At 43.4% G+C, this 19,745-nt stretch overlaps 1 protein-coding gene across 1 annotated transcript in view; it reads right to left on the bottom strand.

Moving 5' to 3' along the window:
• The window catches only part of SECISBP2 (SECIS binding protein 2), a 29,699-nt gene that overhangs the window by 7,499 nt on the left and 2,455 nt on the right, over nt 1-19,745 (bottom strand). Inside the window, exons 3-9 of the mRNA XM_054178776.1 lie at nt 19,417-19,571; nt 18,311-18,374; nt 15,900-16,033; nt 14,906-15,073; nt 9,569-9,670; nt 4,785-4,904; nt 262-394 (exon numbers count right to left, since the gene is read on the bottom strand). Coding sequence (XP_054034751.1) covers nt 262-394; nt 4,785-4,904; nt 9,569-9,670; nt 14,906-15,073; nt 15,900-16,033; nt 18,311-18,374; nt 19,417-19,571 — 876 coding nt within the window. The remainder of the gene's footprint in view (nt 1-261; nt 395-4,784; nt 4,905-9,568; nt 9,671-14,905; nt 15,074-15,899; nt 16,034-18,310; nt 18,375-19,416; nt 19,572-19,745) is intronic.

Raw genomic sequence — 19,745 nt, 5'->3', positions numbered from 1 at the left:
AAATTTCAATCACCTCTTCCAATTCTATGGAAGGTATTCTTTTACAAATCATAGTCCTGAAGAATTTTCTTTCTTCAAGTCTTCTCCAAAGAATTCTGACTGTCATGCTTTTAAACTTTTTCATTTTTTTAAGGAACCTGTATTTTCTTTGCTATCTTGTGGACTGTGCTCCTGCCTGTATATTCAGAGATCATTACAGATCAGAAATCAGGCCACATTTGACTCATGTTGAAAGAAAAGGGATTTCATCGTAACAAGTACCTGAAAGCACCACAGGCTTAGAAGACTGTTTTGACTTCTCTGTTTGCTGCTTCTGCTCCAAGGCTGCCAGCATGTCACCTAAATCCAGTTGCACAGGAATCTGACTCTTCTTGCCACTGCTCCTGGGTGTTTCCTGAACAAGTGCAGTACCAATTAGCAACACTCTCCATTTCAGAATATGAAGACTGTTACTGTGTGTCACACACTCCTACATCTTCAATCCCAGTGCTCTCAATTGGATCCAATGGAAGCATTTTGATCTTAAAATACTCAGCAACTTCTATGTAAAAAATAAAAATCTGAAACACTTCAGAGTAACTATTGAATAGCTACTGGAATGAAGAATGAAAGTAAAAAACCTTTAATAAGGGATGTGCTTTATGTCAGAATCCCACTGTAGTCAGACTGCCACCTATCTTTGAAAAAGAAATAAAAGGCTCAACAAAATGCAAAGTTTTGTTAAATGCACAGACCTACTCTGAATATCTTCGAGGGCATGTGATTGCAATATACATGTATCATTGTCTTCAATGCCTTACTAAAAAGGCAGGTCATCATCTTTAAACATCACCTCATGACCAGTAACCTTTCTGTTTGAAGAGAAAGCAAAAGCAGTGTCCCGCTCTTGGCACCATCTTTAATGATTCAGAAACCAAAGATTACAAATGAATAGTCCTAATCAAAGACTATGAAAGGGCAAACTATGAAGGCAGAACAAATGCTAACAAAATCACTCACAGTTGTTGTACTTTTAGAAGCCTTATGCTAGTCCTATTCTGTTACAATAGGGTTAAGGAATATGAATGACCTCCTCCTTCTGAGACTCAGAACCCAACATGTATCAGAGCTATGCTAGAAGCTGCTGACCAAGATGGAACTACTTGCTGACCTCACTGTTGCTAATTATCTCCCCTTCTTGCTGCAAGCTAAATGGATCTCCTTGCCTCCTTGTACTATCTAGCAGAACCACATTTAAAAGGTTCTCAGCTCCTTAACACAATCAGTTTGGACAGGATTTATGTCATGATCACATTAGGCAGGAGAAACTCATACACATTCATGAAAATCAAAAATTTTTAACTAAACACTGTATCTCAAACTGGGGGATACCAGGTGCTACAGTGCTCTTAACTAAGTGCTTTTTATTGGGAGGATCTTGTAACTTAGGAGAAAGTATGAATGATGAAGTACAAATATATTAGCAGATGAGCCTGGGTTTAATCAAAGAATCATAGAATTGTTAGGATTGAAAAGGACCTCAAGGATCATCCAGTTACAACCTCTCTGCCAATGGCAGGGACCCCTGTTGCAGTTTGAGCTGGGTGCCCCCTGATGTGTTCACTTCCTGTGTCCAGAAGTCCAGCCCAGAGGGATGGACACAGGAAATTGTGTGTATTTCCTACCATAATTCTTTGCACCACTATAAGATCTGGTGCGGGGTGTAGCACCTTCTCTTTTCTTCCTCCTCTGCCAGCTGGTAACTGGGGGAGATGTCTCCTGGCTGTGGGCCTGGCTAGGCCCAAGGCCACGGGGGGATGGGCAGTCTCAGGCCTGGCCAGCTGAGACTAGCCCAGCAGAGGGAGGGGGAAGAAGGAGCCCTGAGGGTCTCGGGTGTACCCTCAGGTGGGAATGGGATGGCTCTGGGTTTGCTTTGGGATCTTTCTTTGTTACTGCGCTTTGGGTTCTCTGTAACATTCACTGCTTTCTATTTAAACTTTCATCACTTTTGCAATCCGTTTGTCTGAGTGTCTTATTCCTGCCTGTGGTGGGGAGAGAGGGGGCTGCCTCAACCCAGCACAACCCCTAACATTAGATCAGGTTGCTTAGAGCCACATTCAGCCTGGTTTTAAAAACTTGGTGTTGTCAGCAAACCTGCTGAGGGTGCACTCAATGCCACTGTCCATGTCACCAACAAATATTAAACAAGACTGGTCCTAGTACTGATCCCTGAGGGACTCTTTATCAGTGGCCTCCACTTGGACATGGACCCTTTGACAGCCACCCTTCAGGATGTGGCCATCAAGCCAGTTCTTTATGCACTGAATGGTCCATCCATCAAACTCACATTGCACCAGCCTGGAGACCAGGATGTGGTGTAGGACAGTGTCAAAGGCTTTGCTCAGGTCCAGGTAAGTGACATCAGTTGCTTGGCCTTCATCTGTTAATGCTGTGACCTTGTCCTAGAAGGCCACCAGGTTTGTCAGGCAGAATTTGCCCTTGGTGAAGCTGTGCTGGTTGTACCCAATCATCTCTTTGTTATTCTTCTGCCTCAGCAGTGCCTCCAGGAGGATCTGCTCCATGATCTTACCAGGCACAGAAGTGAGACTGACTGGCCTGTGGTTCCCTGGGTCATCCTTTTTTCCCTGTTTGAAAATGGGGTTATCTTTCCCTTTTTCCAGTCAGTGGGGACCTCCCCAGACTGCCATGACTTTTGGAATATAATAGAGAGCAGTTTAGCAACCTCATCTGCCAGTTCCCTCAGCACCTGGGGGGGGTGCCTCCTATCAGGTCCCACGGACTTGGAACACTTTCAGGTTCTTCAGATGGTCACGAACCTGATCTTCACTCACAATGGGCAGTTCCTTCTTCCACTCTCTGACATTACCTTCCATTATTCTGGGGGTGCAGCTGGAGCCCTTGCCAGTGAAGACCGAGGTAAAGAAGTCACTGAGAACCTCCATGTCACTTTGTCAGCAGCTCACCTGTTTCCTTTCTGAGGGAGCCCACACCTTCCCTAGTCTTCTTTTTCCCATTAAAATACCTATAGAAACTGACCAGCTGTCCTGGGCCCCTCTTCCCTCTAGGGCTTTGTCCCACCATACTTTGGCCAGCAGATCCCTAAAGTGATCAAAGTCTGCATGCGTAGAGTCCAGGCTTGTAAGCTTGGGCTGTGTCCTCCTAGTTGCCCAGAGGACCTTAAATTCTATTGCTTCATGGTCTCTGTGGCCAAGCTTGTCCCTGAGCCTCACACTGGTGACCAGCCCTTCCCTATTGGTGAGAAGAAGGTCCAGCACAGCACCTTTTTCGTTGGTTCCTTTTCCATTAGGAGGAGGAATTTGTCATCTGTGCACTCCAGGAACATCCTGGAATGCTGGTACCTAGCTGTGCTGTCCCTTCAGCAGATGGGTGGCTGAAATCCCCCATGAGGACCAGGGCTTGTGAATGTGAGGCCACTTCTATTTGCCTGTGGAGTGCCTCATCTGCTTGGTTCTGCTGGTCAGGTGGCCTGTAGCAGACCCCTACAGTAACATCACCTTCCTCTATCTTCAATTTTCACCCATATGGTCTCAACCAGCTCATCATCCTTGCCCAGGTGGAGCTCCACTGATTCCAGCTGGTCACTGATATAGAGAGCAACATCTCCTCCCCTCCTACCTTTCCTGTCCTTCCTAAAGAGCTTGTACCATCTATCCCTACATTCCAGTCATGGGAATCATCCCACCAAGTTTCAGTAGTAGCCACCACTATGTCATAGCATTCCAGCAGCACAGTAGCCCTTAATTCATCCTGTTTGTTGCCCAAGCTGTGTGCATTTGCATAGAGGCTCTTCAGCTGGGCTGGCCATGTCACCCTCTCAGGTGAATCCTCCTTGATTCCCTTGGGGTGCTCCAGTGCTTCATCCTTGCCTTGTCTCAGAGCAACAAGTTGAGAGCCCTTGCTAGCACTCCATCCCTCTGCTTTTGGTGAGCTGCCCCAATGTTTGTCACAGGCAAGCATGAGTTTAACATCCCCTTCCCCCTTCAAATCTAGTTTAAAGCCCTATCAATGAGCCCTGCCTACTTCTGTCCTAGAATTCTTTTGTCCCTCTGGGACAGGTGCATCCCATTGGTTGCCTGCAGCTCTGATGCCCTGTAAACAGAGCTGTGATCATAAAATTCTAACCTCTGTCACTGACACCAGTCCCAGAGCCATGAATTGACCTCTTGGCTCTTCCTAAATGTTCCCTCATCCATTGCTAATGTCAGAGAGATGGAGGAGAACACAACTTCAGCTCCTATCCCTTTAGCAGTTGCCCCAAGGTCCTGAAGTCTCTTTTAATTGATTGTGAGCCTCTCACTGCTGCATCATCACTACCCACCTCAAAACCAGAAATGTTTAATAGTCTGAAGGACTCACAAGGGTGGGAAGTTTACCTATGACATCCTTTACCTGGGCACCAGGGAGACAGCAGACCTCGCTATGAAGTGGGTCCGGTCTGTGTATCAGGCCCTCTGCTCCCCTCAGCTGGGAGTCACCTACAACAATGACCCTCCCATTTTTATTTTCAGGGTCAGTCTTCATGGCTGGCCTCAGGTGAGTTGGCCTTTGTGGCACTTCTGGCCTTTGTGAGCCCTCACCCTTGTTCACAACCAGATCCTCCCACAGAGCCTCGTACCTGTTGTGCAAGGGCACTGTGGGTGGTGTGCTTCTTAAAGGAGCACATTTGCTCCATTTGTATTGTTTGTTTCACTGGGTAGTCTTCTATTTAAATAGGCTAATTTCCTTTGTAATTTTGACTTCTTTTCAAACATTAATTCATTTACCTGCATTTTCCTTCTTTCTAATGTAGAGGATGAAATTTGCTTCCCTGATAGTCCATCCACTTTAGGAGTTCCATCCAGCGTGGGAGATCGAGTATCCCAAGGCTCTCCATGAAGATGGATCTTTTAAATGTAGAGACAAAAAAGTGACAAGGAGGAAGGGAAAATATTTCAGGACACACGGAAAAGAGTAAAGTGAAGATGATACTAAATTCAAATGCAATGTAGACAACGGGACTGAATGCATCCTCAGTAAGTTTGTGAATGACACATAGCTGGGTGGTAGAGTGGATAGAATTTAGAGAAGGGATGCCATCCAGAGACATTGACTGGCATGAGGAGTGGACTTGCATGAACCTCACGAAGTTCAACAAGGTCAAGTGCGAGGTTCTGGACCTGGGCTGGAGCAACCCTCAGTATCAATACAGGCTGTAGGATAAATGGATTGAAGGCAGTCCTGCAGAGAAAGACTTGAGGACACTGGTGGTTGAAAAAATGGACATGAGCCACAATTATGTATTTGCATTCCAGAAAGCTAACTTTTTTTCTGGGCTGTGTGGAAAAAGAAACATGGCCAGGAGACCAAGAGGTGTGATTCTCCTCCTCTTGTCTACCCTTCCATGTTCCCAGCTGAAGTCCTCTGTGCAGTTCCAAGGTCCCCTGCACAAGAACAGCACTAGCATACTGCTAGAGTATGTCCAGAGGAAGTCTATAAAAATGGTCAGAGGATTGGAACATCTCTTCTACAATAAAAGGCAAACAGATTTGAGCAAACAGATTTCTGAAGAAGAGAAGTCTCAAAGAGTACCTTATTGTGGCCTTCTAAAAGTGTGATCATTTATTGGATGCCATATACTTAGTCATGGTTTCCTTCTTTTTTTCAGATGTGGAAGTTAAAAAAAATCAGCAGCTTGAACTTCAAACTTTTGTTACAGAGCAGTGGCCTAATAATTGCACCTCTACAACTTACATAAACTTTGAGAGGTTATGTCCCACTTACACCTACAAAGCTGAAAGTTTTTTGTCAACTGACATGCACTTTCTCTGTAACAAATCTGGTCTGCACAATTACAGTGCCTTTCCCTGGGCATTCCTCCCTCTCAACACACTTTAATGCTGCAAACAAGGGGTTTAGTTCTCTGTTTTCTGGCATGGTTTCTTTTTTTTTAAACCACAAATATTCAGTGAAAAAAACCAACACAGACAAAATTTTCTAGCAGCAAAACTAGTTTCAAAGAAACTGAAACCTAGAATTTCACCTTTATTATTTATATTATTTGCTTTGCAAGAGCAATCATATTTTCAACCCTTGTGATTTATGCTTTGGATTCATTCCTATATTGAACAAATTTCCAAATTCATCCTTGGGATTTATTTCACTTATGCTGGGGAGGGGAGGCAGCAATTTTGGATTTACAATAGGTGTCAGACTCAAATTCTTGCCCTTGCACAGCTGGAGAACAGAGTGTTACACTGTTCAGATGCCCCTGAAATTTGATTATATAAACAAACAGCAAAGGCAGAAATTGAGTCATCTTATTATTTTTATGAAATGGAAAATTAAACTGAAACACTACCTGCAGGAAAATAAGACTACATAAATGCAATTTGTTTAAGCTAACATTAAGTTGGTGCCTTTGTCAAGAGTTAGGAGCCCAGAGTTTAGGCAGCAATTCAGAGACCAAAACAGTACCTCCTTTGAAATGGTAAGAATCTACCAAATACACTGAGTAGCTCTTCCCTGTCCACACAGTACCTAAAGGGACTGCTACAGACAGAACTCCAAGAAACCAGTCCCCCCAGACAGGAGTCTGGGGCTGGTAAGCTGGAGTCAGGGGTGAAACCAGCAGCCCAGCTGAAGTGCATGTACACTAATACATGCAGCATGGGTAACAAACAAGAGGAAATAGAAGCCTTGTTACAGCAGGGGAGTTACGATGTAGTTGCCATCACAGAAACATGGTGGGATGACTCACAGGACTGGAGCACTGTAACTGATGGCTACAGGCTCTTCAGGAGAGAAAGGTGAGGTAGAAGGGGTGGAGGAGTGGCCCTGTACATCAGGGAGACTCTAGACACCATGGAACTAGAGATCAAGGATGACTAGCTTGAGTGCCTGTGGGTGAAAATTAGAGGGAAGACCAACAAGGCAGACATCCTGGTTGGAGTCTGTTACAGACCACCCAACCAGGATGAAGAAGTTGATGGATTACTCTATAGGCAGCTAGAGGCTGTCTCAAGATTGCCAGACCTTGTTCTTATGAGTGACTTTAACCTGTCTGATACCTGCTGGGAATTTAACACAGCAGAGAGGAGGCAGTCTAGGAGGTTCTTAGAATGTATGGAGAACAGCTACTTATCCCAGCTGCTGTGTGAGCCTACCAGGAGTAAGGCTTTGCTTGACCTCCTTTTTACAAACAGAGAAGGGCTGGTGGGAGATGTGGTGGTTGGAGGCTGTCTGGGGTCCAGTGACCATGAGATAATTGAGTGTTCAATACGCAGTCAAGCTAAGAGGGGCAGCAACAAAACCTCCACTCTGGACTTCCAGAGGGTGGACTTCAGATTACTCAAGGAACTAACTCAGAAGGTAACTTGGGAAACAGCCCTTAAAAACAAAGGGGTCCAGCAGGGCTGGACCTACGTCAAGGAAGAACTCTTGAAGGCACAGGAACAGGCTGTGCCAGTGTGCCGGAAGATTCGCCGCCAGGGCAGACGGCCAGCCTGGATGGGTGATGAACTTCTGGGTGAATTAAGGGAAAAACAGAGGGTGTGTCATCTTTGGAAGAAAGGTGAGGTAGCTCATGGAATGTTTAGGGATGTTGCTAGGTCATGCAGGAAAAAAATCAGAGAGGCCAAAGTGCATTTAGAGCTTAGACTGTTCTCTGCTGTGAAGGACAACAAAAAATAATTCTACAAATATATTAACAGCAAGAGGAGAAGCAAGGACAACCTCCACTCCTTGGTGGACATGGAGGGGAACATAGTAGAAGATAAGGAAAAGGCAGAGGTACTTAACACTTTCTTTGCCTCAATTTTTAATAGCAAGATAGGTTGTCTTCTGAGCTGGCAGATGGAGCCAGGGAGCAGTATAGTTTTCCTCTGTTCCAGGAGGGAGGTAGTTTGAGACCTCCTTAGCTGCTTGGATCCCCACAAGTCCATGGGACCGGATGGGATCCATCCTAAGGTGCCGAGAGAGCTGACAGATGAGCTGGCCAAGCTGTTCTCCATCATTTTTCAGCAGTCCTGGCTCACTGGAGAGGTCCCATAAGACTGGAAGCTGGCCAATGTTGTGCCCATCCACAAGAAGGGCTGGAAGGAGCAGCCAGGGAATTCCAGACCTGTCAGCCTGACCTCAGTGCCAGGCAAGATTATGGAACAGGTCATTTTGAGTGCAATCACACAGCACTTCCAGGATGGCCAAGGGATCAGGCCCAGCCAGCATGGCTATAGGAAGGGCAGGTCCTGCCTGACCAACCTGATCTCCTTCTATGATCAGGTGACTGCCTGGTGGATGTGGGGAAGGCTGTGGATGTAGTCTACCTGGACCTCAGCAAGGCCTTTGACACCGTCCCCCACAGCAAACTCCTGGCCAAGCTGTCAGCTTGTGGCTTGGACAGCAGCACTCTGTGCTGGGTTAGGAACTGGCTGGAGGGCCGAGCCCAGAGAGTGGTGGTGAATGGTGCCACATCCAGCTGGCAGCCAGTCACTAGTGGTGTGCCCCAGGGATCAGTGCTGGGCCCCATCCTATTCAATATCTTTACTGATGATCCAGATGAGAGGATTGAGTCCATCATCAGTAAATTTGCAGATGACACCAAGCTGGGGCCAGGAGTTGATCTGTTAGAGGGCAGGAGAGTTCTGCAGAGGGACCTCGACAGGCTGGACAGATGGGCAGAGTCCAAGGGCATGAGATTGAACACATCTAAGTGCCAGGTTCTACACACTGGCCACAACAACCCCATGCAGTGCTACAGGCTGGGGTCAGAGTGGCTGGAGAGCAGCCAGGCAGAGAAGGACCTGGGGGTACTGGTTCACAGTAGGCTGAACATGAGCCATCAGTGTGCCCAGGTGGCCAAGAAGGCCAATGGCATCCTGGCCTGTATCAGGAACAGCGTGACCAGCAGGATCAGGGAAGTCATTGGCCACTGTACTCAGCACTGGTTAGGCCACACCTTGAGTCCTGTGTCCAGTTCTGGGCTCCTCAGTTTAGAAAAGATGTTGACTTGCTAGAACATGTCCAGAGAAGGGCAACAAAACTGGGGAGGGGTTTGGAGCACAAGCCCCATGAGGAGAGGCTGAGGGAGCTGGGGTTGCTTAGCCTGGAGAAGAGGAGGCTCAGGGGAGACCTTCTTGCTCTCTCCAACTACCTGAAGGGGGGTTGTAGCCAGGTGAGGGTTGGTCTCTTCTCCCGGGTGGCCAGCATTAGAACAAGAGGACACAGTCTCAAGCTGCACCAGGGGAGGTTTGGGTTGGATGTTAGGAAGAAGTTCTTCATAGAAAGAGTGATTGCCCATTGGAATGGGCTGCCCAGGGAGGTGGTGGAGTCACCATCACTGGAGGTGTTTAGGAAGAAACTGGATGGGGTGCTTGGTGCCATGGTTTAGTTGATTAGATGGTGTTTGGTGATAGGTTGGACTCAATCTCAAAGCTCTTTTCCAATCTGGTTAATTCTATTCTATAAACATCTGCATTTATTCTAAAGAATTCCATCTCTAATCTAATCTAAAACAGGCAATCTTTTCCTGCTTATTTTCTTAACATTCACATGATATTCTAAGAGTACTTACTTCAGACTGCTTTCTGAAAGCAGGAGTAAATAATGATTTCTGAGATCTGGGCTGGTTCCTCCTATCAGAAGCAGCTGTCAGATCAGGAAACTCCTCAGCATCCTAAATAATAAAAAAAGCAGATGATTTTAGTAAGCACTATCGAGTCTATACTCTCAAAATTAATTTCCCTACCTTCAAATTATTTTCTCGCTGCTTATCAAATATTCCCTGTAATTTGTTTCACTGCAGAAAAACGGGCACCAATTATCAGTGTGATGACTGCACTGTACAGCACTGCAATGGTACAGCTACCTATACTGCAGCTGATTTCATTTGCAGATGAAAGAGCTTTCAAGAGAAAAAGGTCCAGCTGATACACATAATCAGAGGTAAAAGGCTCCTAAAGAAGTGGTTTTGGGGTGATTTAGCAGCCTCAAAAATGAATTCCCTCTTCTTCCAGTACAGTGTCCAGCTGTGCAACTCTTCCTTAAGTCATGTGAGTGGTGGTGAACAAAAAGGGCAGTCAAGAGAGTAGTGACTCTTGACTACAGTATGGGAATAAACATGTAAATTAGTCAACAATTAGTCATCCACCCCCTCAGTTTTGTATCTTCAGTGAACTTGATGAGAGTACTCTCAATCCCCTCATCCAGGTTGTTAATAAAGACACTGAAAAAAACTGGACCCAATACCAATCCCTGGGGAACACCTGTGGTGAAGGCACATTATGCCCAGATACTGAAACTTGTCCCAGCACGTGGACAAGTTCCCCCTCCTTTCATGAGGGGAACAAAGGCCAAGTACGGGCATAATTCTAGCTTCATGCCTCCTGTAGGCTGAAGCCAGTCATTTACCAGAGTGCCCATTAGCCAAATCTAGCCTCAAGAAACCTGTAAGTATTACCCCAATTTGTTGTCTCTCTCCTTACCACATCTTCAAGAGGACTGGACCTGCAAAGGTAAGACCTGCCCAGTTGCTGGGGAAGGGATTTAGCTGAGGCTGGCAGTCCAAATGTCTGCCTCAGCCTTAAGCAGCAAACTGACGAGCCCCCAGGTGTGCGTAGCCGCTTGCACAGAGCAAGACTAGCGTTTCGCTGCATGCCTGCGTGACCCCGCCATTTGCAGGAGAGAAGAGGAGCTGTCATTTCTGCTGCTCCGTGCCCTGTGAACCTCAGGGAAATCCAGTGCACCATTTGTGCCCTGTGCTGCAAAACTGGGACCGCTCCGAGAGGGTCCTGCTCGCTCCTTCGAGCCAAGCAAAGGGAAAGCCACCGCTCTGCGCAGCCACCTTCTTCCCGACGGCTGTCCATGACAGCCCCAAAGCCCATTGCCACCAGGCTGACCCTGCCAGTTCTGGCCCTGCCTGCAACCATGCCAGGTTGGAAACCTCTGAACCCGCCTACCGGGAATTGTCGCCCCACCCTGCCATGTGGGCTGACTTTGTGAGGGCTGACTCCCTCCCAAGACCAGCCCTACCAGCCCTGCTGGGCTGATCCTGCAGGACCGCTCCCTGCCATCCAGAGTGAGCCACTTGAGTCCTGCCAAGGGAACCTGCCTACTGGCTAACCTATGTTCCATCCCATCTCCACTGCCATGGGAGGGAGAAGGTTGCCCCCACTGTCACTGTCCAGACCAGCCAGAAACCAGCCCAGTGACAGCAGTCTGCCCGAACCTAACCTTGCTGCAACAAAGGACAGAGTGCATCTTCCACGTGCTTTCCACTCATTAGCATTTGGTTCAAAGCACCCACGTCTAGGAGAGTAACCTCTGACACCTTGTAATGTTTCTGTACATAGTTATGCCACCAGCGTCCTATCGAGTCGCCATCTGATGGACAAGGGGCAGAACTGCACCCTTCATTATATTAATAGAAAGTAATTCTGCAAATATTCTAATTGAATCCAAATCATAAATACTAAACCACTTATGGGATGTATTTCACAATCATGCACTAGAATCTGTATATAAAATAGTGATTAACCAGTTATTAATAAGTTTAATAATAAAATATTATTTATATTAATCATATTACATTCATAAATTAATAACCTCTTAATCACAACACCACTGGCCACAGGCCTCCAAGTTGACTCTGTGCCACTGATGATGACCCCCTGAACTCTGTTGTCAAGCCCATTTGCAATCCACCTCACGGGCCAGCCATCTATGCCACATTTCCTGAGATTTTCTATGAGGATGTTATGGGTAACAGTCTAACTTACACCCACTGTGTCAACCACAATGATCTTGGTCCACCAGCTTGCTTTTCATTCACTTGTTTCTTCTTCCACTTTCTGAGAAGCCACTACTGAGAATATTTAACAATTCTGCAGCCTGGAAGATTTTATGTAAACAGCCCAAGCTAGGAAGCTGCAGCTTAAGGACAAACACACTTCACTAACTACTTTTGAAGAGGCACAGAAGTATGCCAGAAATTGACTGCAAGAAAGGACAAAAATGTTTCACAAACACCTCCAGCTTAGGGACATCTTGAACTAGAGGTAGTGCCTTTGTGTTTAAATAGCTCTCAAAAGAATAATTTTTATTTCTATCTTTCCAATCACTTCTTAAATTCAAATAAATTTCCAGCACTTGCAATACCCTGATGCAAAATGAATAATTAAAATCTACCACTCCATGTGATACCTCTTTGTATTTGCTTTTAAACCCATCACCTGTAAGAACCAGAGGACATCAAACAAAATCAGAACAAAGATCAAATAATGTCCCTTTTATTTCCTTGTCACTTCTGATTTCCACTTAGAGATGTGTTTTTCATATTGAGAAGTCCCATTTTTTCAGTCTTGCCTCCTACAGAAGCTGATTCATACCTTTCGTTATTTTTGGAGCCTTTTGTCTATCTTTTTGTAGTTCAGATATGTCTATTTTTTCAAAGAGTGGAGGTAAAGCAAAAAAACAAAATCCACACTATATTTAGACTGGATATATCCTGGATTTCTGCATTGTCATAATGCACTTTCTTTTCTATTTTCCTCACAATTCCCAGCACTGTTTACACATTTGGCCAGTAGTACAACCAGCACTGAACTGATTATCAACAGCAGCCTCCATTCTTTCCCTGCACAACAAGCATCTAGCTCAGGACCTACCCTTGTGTTTGGAAAAACAGGATTACTCTTCCCCAAATGCATCTGTTTATGCTCTTTAACAATCTGTAAATGAATGCTTTTTGCAAGCACTGCTTTTAGTAAGCAATCCAATACCTTGCTCCTGTGAGCTGCTGCATGTACCAGAACCTTCCTGTGTGCCCACAAGTTCCATATTGTGGTCGTTTGAGGCTGTGCCTTTAAGAACAAACACTGCTGGAACACACTGGCTAATGTTTTCGGTACTAGAACCAAAACATTCTGATATTCTAAACGAATTTCAATGGTTGATAAACAAAAATGCAGCTTTAGATTGTAAAGCAGTTGGAATTTTTTTTCCCTCAGTTCAGTTCGGTTTGGGAGTTGGGGGAGTTGGAGTTTCAGCCTGTTCTCCCTGCCTGCTTCTTCTGCGAACTGCTGGAGTTGGCCTTCAGATAAGCAAAAACTAATCCTGCATGGGCTTTTGAAGCTTACTAACAACTCCTTTCCTTAGTAACTTGCCTTTCTCTCTCTCTAACCCCTTTCTGGGGAAAAAGGGAGGTAAGGGGGGGAGAGAGGGGATCTTTGCTGTATATTTCTGTGTATATATTGTAAATACCTGTATATATTGTGTCATATATAACCTGCTTTCCATATATGCTTGTAAATATATAGCTTTTGCTCTTTGACTGAGTTAGCTGTGGTTTCTTACTCTGTGGAGGAGGGAGAGCTAAGCCCTCTCTCAACCTACCACATTATTGGCTGCCCAATTCAGGGCTTGGTGACAAATTAGTTTGATTTATTGCTTGCTTGAGTCGAATGAGCAAACATGAAGGTGTTTTGGGTTTTAGAGCGTCTGCTCTTCTCTGTCTTCAGTGTATTGATCTACAAGTATTGCCTGGGTATGATTATCGATCAGATAGGCAAATATATAATGCAAAAATTGTATGTGTGGTTTAAGTACAAGATGCAGCTCCTATATGATCGGTGCCTGGAATTCTTTTGGGTGAAAAAATACAGAAAAAATACTGTGGTCGTTTGAGGCTGTGCCTTTAAGAACAAACACTCATATCTAAGCTGCTTTCATGCTCTCCTATTTAAAGAGCATCACACAAGAATGTTTCACTCATTTTTCAAACAGATGAGCACAAAAGCATTCCCAGCAAGCCAGGAGAATCTGAAAACAGTCCCTCACTGTTTACAACAGACAATGCATCCTCACCATGAATTTCAGTGCAATGCATGCGTCCCATTCAGTGGTTCTATGCCATTTCTTTCCTTTTTGTTTTTATTGCCATTTCCTTCCTACTCTTTTCCATGACTCCCGCCATTCTCTTTCTGTTTAGATAAGCCATTCACAGATCAGACACTGTATGATAGCATACAGTAAAAATGAGGGTGCTCTCTTGAGGGGAAGAAGCTGGAGATTCCTGATTCCACTACCCGAAGGGAGCCTACAGGAAAGCCAGAGAGCAACTTTCTGTAAAAGGGTCTAGTGGCAGACCAGGAAGAATGGTTTTAAGCTGAGGGACAGCAGCTTTAGATTAGATCTTAGAAAAGAATTCTTCAGTATGAGGGCAGTGAGATTTGTGAAGAGGTTGCCTGGAGTGGTTGGGAATGCCCCCTCCCAAGAGATGTTTAAGTCCATTCTATCCATAGCTCTCTATTGAAGACATCTGTGAGAAGTTGTATCTTTTGTCATTGCAGGACAATGAACAACACAATGAAGAGAACATGTAGCCATAATCCTGCTCTGTGTTCCATGTTAAAATACACAGAGCAGAATCCAGCCAGGAAGGACTCTTTATGATGTCATTACACAAACATGCATACTTGATCAAGCATAATAAATTAACACATGTACGTAGTGCTGTGCAGTACTGGCTTTCAATGAAACACCATTAAACCACATACCATAAAACAATTCTCTAATGTAGGAGACCCTGAAGTCAGCACACTACTGACACACAGAAGAACCAAAATACTAATATGAATATGGCAGCTACATGAATTAGAAAAAACCCTGGAATTAACAATAGCAAATGACACCTGTGTTACACAGAAACTGCTTACAGATATGAGATGCGTGGAATTGTAACCAGTATATTCCCAACTATTCCCCTACCAGTGACTTCTGATAAACACCTCAACTGAACCACTACTCTCTACCCATGGAATTTGAAATCAAATTTGTACAAAGCTGTGTTAACATCTGGTGTTCCAATACACACATAACACTTAAAAGAACAACTGAAACTTCTTCCCTGTACCTCAATCCTTGGTGGTTCCTGTATTATACTAGCTTCATTTTGAGGTTTCTCTGCATCCGTGAGTGAGTTTGGTTTTTTCTTCTTTTTCTTCTTTTTTTTCTTCTTTTCTGATGCTTCTTCAGGTTCAGTTTCACTAGCATCATTTTTTGTTTCTGACTGCTGAAAAAACTGTAAGGCAAGACCATTAGAAACTGATTTATTTCATTACCATCTACCAAAATAAAAGGAAGTGAATGCACTTAGAGAGCTAATGGGCTATTTTAATTAATCCAGTCTAGGATACTAAGGGCACAAGTAATATTCAAGATTTCCTGGAAAGTCAGAGCTTCTGCAAAAACTCAGATGGAAGCACTTTGCATGGTTAATCAGAATGTATCAGGACTACTGAGATTTCAACAGGAAATATGGACCCACATCAGGCAAGAGTTCCATGTGTCATGTCTCATTCTGAGCATCAGGAATTTGAAAAAAGTCCAGCCTAAAAGTTGAAAATTTGTATTGCTGGAGCAGCACTGTACTTCTGACATCTTGTCTTCACTACCAGACAAGAAGAATTGCAATATTGACAATGTAACTTTATATTACTTAAAATCATAGAATTATTCTGGTTGGAAAAGACCTTTAAGACCATGGAGCCCAACCACTCACTAACTCTGCCAAGTCTGGTGCTAAACCATGTCCCTTGGCACCACATCAATGCATCTTTTAAACACCTCCAGGGATTCAACCACCTCCCTGGAAGCCTACTTCAGTGTTTAATAACTCTTTCAGTGAAGAAGTTTCTTCTAATACCCAATCTAAACTTCCTCTGGCACAACTTGAGGCCATTTCCTCTTGGCCTACCAAAACCCACCTCGCTACAACCTCCTTTCAGCTGCTTAAAAAGCTACACGAGAAGTGGGCACTGTTCAAAGCCCAGAAAAAATGTCAGTCTTTCACATCAAGAGACACAATCACACAGAGACAGAAATTAGTCCAGACAATTCTCAAGTACCTTTGCTTCACTACCCTGCTTCCCTTTGCTTCTGGCAAGGCCTTCAGATGCTGGTGATGACAGAGTTTTCTTCGGAGGTTGTGAAAGGACCCTGGCCCAAGACACGTGTGGCTGACTAGAGCCATCTGCAGGTGTTCCAGGAAATGCCATTGAGGGGAAAAAAAGTGATATACAAAGATATTTGAAAAATATTTCTGAAATACCCAAAAGAAAAAGGATCAGTAATTAATGAAGGACCAGCAGATACAGCTGAGAGCCACATTCCTCTGAGAAAGGATTGAAATATGACACACACATTTCATTTCTCCAAGAAGTTTCTAGAACTGCAACTACTCCATGTATGGTCCAGAGCTATATAAATATATTTAGCCAAACTGAATTACAATTGGAAATCTATATTGTGTCATACTAACTATATAGTTCTGTGCTCATTTTCTAAGATATTTTTCTTTATAATAATGAACTTCTGCTATGTTTATATACATAAACAAATATATGTATATATTTCAGTGTTTATCTCTCTCAGTCCTAGAGCATTTACATACAATGCTACAACAGCATTTCCACTTGGAAGTAATAAAGTTTTGAAACTGTTCACAATTAATTTGGTAATTATTCCTAATACCGAGAAAACACAGAACAAAATCTGGACTTTTCTTTGTGAATAAGAAAAACTTTCACTGAACAACTGAATAGCAGAATACATTTACATGGCAAGGTTTTGTTAGTGGTGGGAGGCTGCAAGGGTGGCTTCTGCAAGAAATGGATACTGACAGCCTTGGCCAACTCCAAAACAGACCAACAGCCAGACACAGCTGAACTGCTCAGTAATAGTGCCTCAGTATAAGTGCCAGCATACTTACAGGGAAAAACTGAAGCAGGAGCTATGACAGGGAGAGGGGTAAGAAAAAGTGTGAAAGAAAACTCCGCACACAACAAGGTCAGCAAATAAGGTGGAGGAGGTGCACCAGGCACTGGGAGATTTCCCCTGAAGATGACCGTGGGGGAGCAGGCTGGCCCCTGCACCCCTGCAGAAGTGGGTGGGAGGAGATGTTCTGCACCAATTGCAACTCCCAGTCCTCTGTGATGCTTGGGACAGGGAGGAAGCAGAAGAGTCAGGAATGAAGATAAGCCTAGCAAGAAGAGAAGGTGGGACAAGAAGTGTTTTTTGGGTTTTTTTGTTGTTTGTTTCTCACCATCCTACCCTATTTTAGAATTGGCAATGAATTAATATTCATCAAGATGGGTCAGAGGTGAGCAATCTCCAGACCTTATCTTGACCCACAAGCCTTTTATCTTATTTTCTCCTCCTGTCCTGCTGAAGAGGTAGAGAAAGAACACAGGGAGAGAGCAGCATGGGTGGGAATCTGACTGCCAGCCAAGATCAACTCACCACAAACTGTTAATTTATTCTGGGAGATAGGAACTGAATATAGTGTTTAGAGATAAAAGCAGCTACATTATCAGATGACTTTAATGTTTCTGGAATAATTTCATCTTCAGAGTGCCCTTCAAGGTACTTCAGCAGATCAACCTCTCTTTCCAAATTCTTACTGAAGGACCAAACTGTCGATACAGGGAGAGGCGTAGTTCAATGCACAAGGCCCTTCCACGAGATTCCTGGACATTTTTTTCCACAATTCTGGATGTAAGTATCTCAGTTAAATTTAAATATTTACTTCCAAACAGCCACTTGATAGTTTGTGGAAATGGTAAAAAAAAAAAAAAAAAAAAAAAAAAAAAGTTCTTCACCCTTAGAAACAGACAACAGGTAGACGAAACCAACAACCACCAAATAAACAAAACCAAACAACCAACAAAAACCCCACAACAACAAACAAACTTTACAAAAATAACAGGATTATTTAAGCATCACAGCTCTCCACAGAGAACTATCCTTCTTTGCGTAACAGACTAGACAGAATTAATGTAGGACACAGTAATTTCTGGGTACATACCAGACTCTAGTCTGCCAGTAATTTAAAACAAATTTGCTTATCAGGATTGGCTAAGTATTTACCTCTCATTCATTCTTGAAAAAAAAGAATCTGAAGGTTATTCAACAGACTACCAAGAATCAATATGCATTAATTTCTCTCCTCTCAAACAACATGGAGGCAACTACAGGAACATATGCCCTTGAGAATCAGTGCAACAGAACAGTAAAATAATCCCAGTTCTGATCTGCTGAAGAAATCTGTAAGCAAGAACGAGCTGTTACTGCTCATCTCATTTAAAAGAAACTGATACAGCTTTATTTATCTGGTTAGTTTTATTTTATTTTCTTATGCATTTGCTCTGTAATTCCTTTCTTTGCACAACCACTGCTCCTCAGAACAATTCAGTTTTCCAAGCTGAAAAGATGAAAGCTGTTGACATACAGGCAAATAATCTGTGTGCAGAGCACTTACCTCTACTATCAAGAGAAGTGGGAGTTAAGCTGGATGAAGCTTTGCTTACTGCAAAAGTATCTTCCTGTAAAACAGGCAGTCAATCATCAAGAAAAGCAGGATTAAAAACACCCATCTGAACAGAGCTAAACATAAAAAACCCTCATAAATTAAAAAAAATCCTCAATGCATGCACAGATAAAGGTATAGGGAATTTCACAGCCTGACTTTTATTGCTCTTCTAATTGGAACTGTCATTTCAACCCTAGAGCATTACAAAATAGAGGCAGATGTTGTTCCACTACTGTACAAGCAAGAACAAATAATAAAGATATAAATACTAAGAACAAATAATAAAATGCTCTAATGTTTCAAGTACATTAAAGTTCATGATCAAACTCAAACTAGCAATGAAAAAGGAAACATCAGTGATGGCAGAAGGGTCTTTTTTCCAATCACAGTTAGTTTTCCACTCAGAAGCATGGGAAATACTATGCTGTTTGGATCGTTCATAACTACTGCTCATCTTTAATCACTGTTTAAAACTGTGATTCAATATACTTATGACATACTGCTGAATGTGTCAGAAAAGCATTTGTTAACAAATAGGGTACCAAGGAACTCAAGAAGAATAAAGTTATATGCTTACATTTTAGTATTTTTTTTCCTCCTTCTAGAAATTGTGTTTCTTTTTTTTCCTTTTGGCACAAAGCAATTAAGAGTAATAATCTAGATTATTTTTTTTTTTTAAATCTGTCAAAACTGTTGGGTAAGTGACTGCTCACCTGTTGTTTTGAGGGGAAAGACAATAAGCAGCTGTTAAGAAATCTCAGGAATGTATGTGCCTGTATAGGCAAGCTAAAGTTTAGACCGTAACATTACCAACCTAAATTCTAACAGTACTTTGTTTTCCTCTATCTACTGGCAGCACAGATGAGGAAAGAAAGTGAGTGAGACAGGGAGAAAAGAGGGAGACAGCATGCATTGACACCACCATCTACAAAAAGAAGTGTAAAACCTCTATTTATGAGCTCTCCAACATGAAAGCATCAGCTAACCTCTGTCTTCAGCAAAAGAGACATCTGTGGTTGACTAAGGCACATAATGTTACTTCCTGCTGAACATACTGGTCCACTCCTATGCTGTACATTCAGTATCTCACTTCTTCCCAAATTCTGTGACTTGTGGATATCCAGAATGCTAGCTTCCAACGTGGGTACAGGGAAAGATTCTGGTTTTGGAGTTTGAGCCAACTTCTTGTTTGTAGTTTTATTGAACCTGTCTGAATAAAGCATGGAAAATCTAAATAATTAAACTCTGTTGTGATCATTTCCAGGTATGTTTTATATAACACTAACTGACATAACTATGGTAATCAAGAACTACTGATCATACTAAAAACACAACCTGGCAATTATAAACAATGTGTATGCACTACACTGAATTGAGAAGTAAC

Source organism: Dryobates pubescens, chromosome Z (assembly GCF_014839835.1).
Source record: "Dryobates pubescens isolate bDryPub1 chromosome Z, bDryPub1.pri, whole genome shotgun sequence".
NCBI classification, from domain to species: domain Eukaryota; kingdom Metazoa; phylum Chordata; class Aves; order Piciformes; family Picidae; genus Dryobates; species Dryobates pubescens.
The sequence above is the reverse complement of the archived record's forward strand: the minus strand, read 5'-3'. Positions and strand labels throughout refer to the sequence as shown.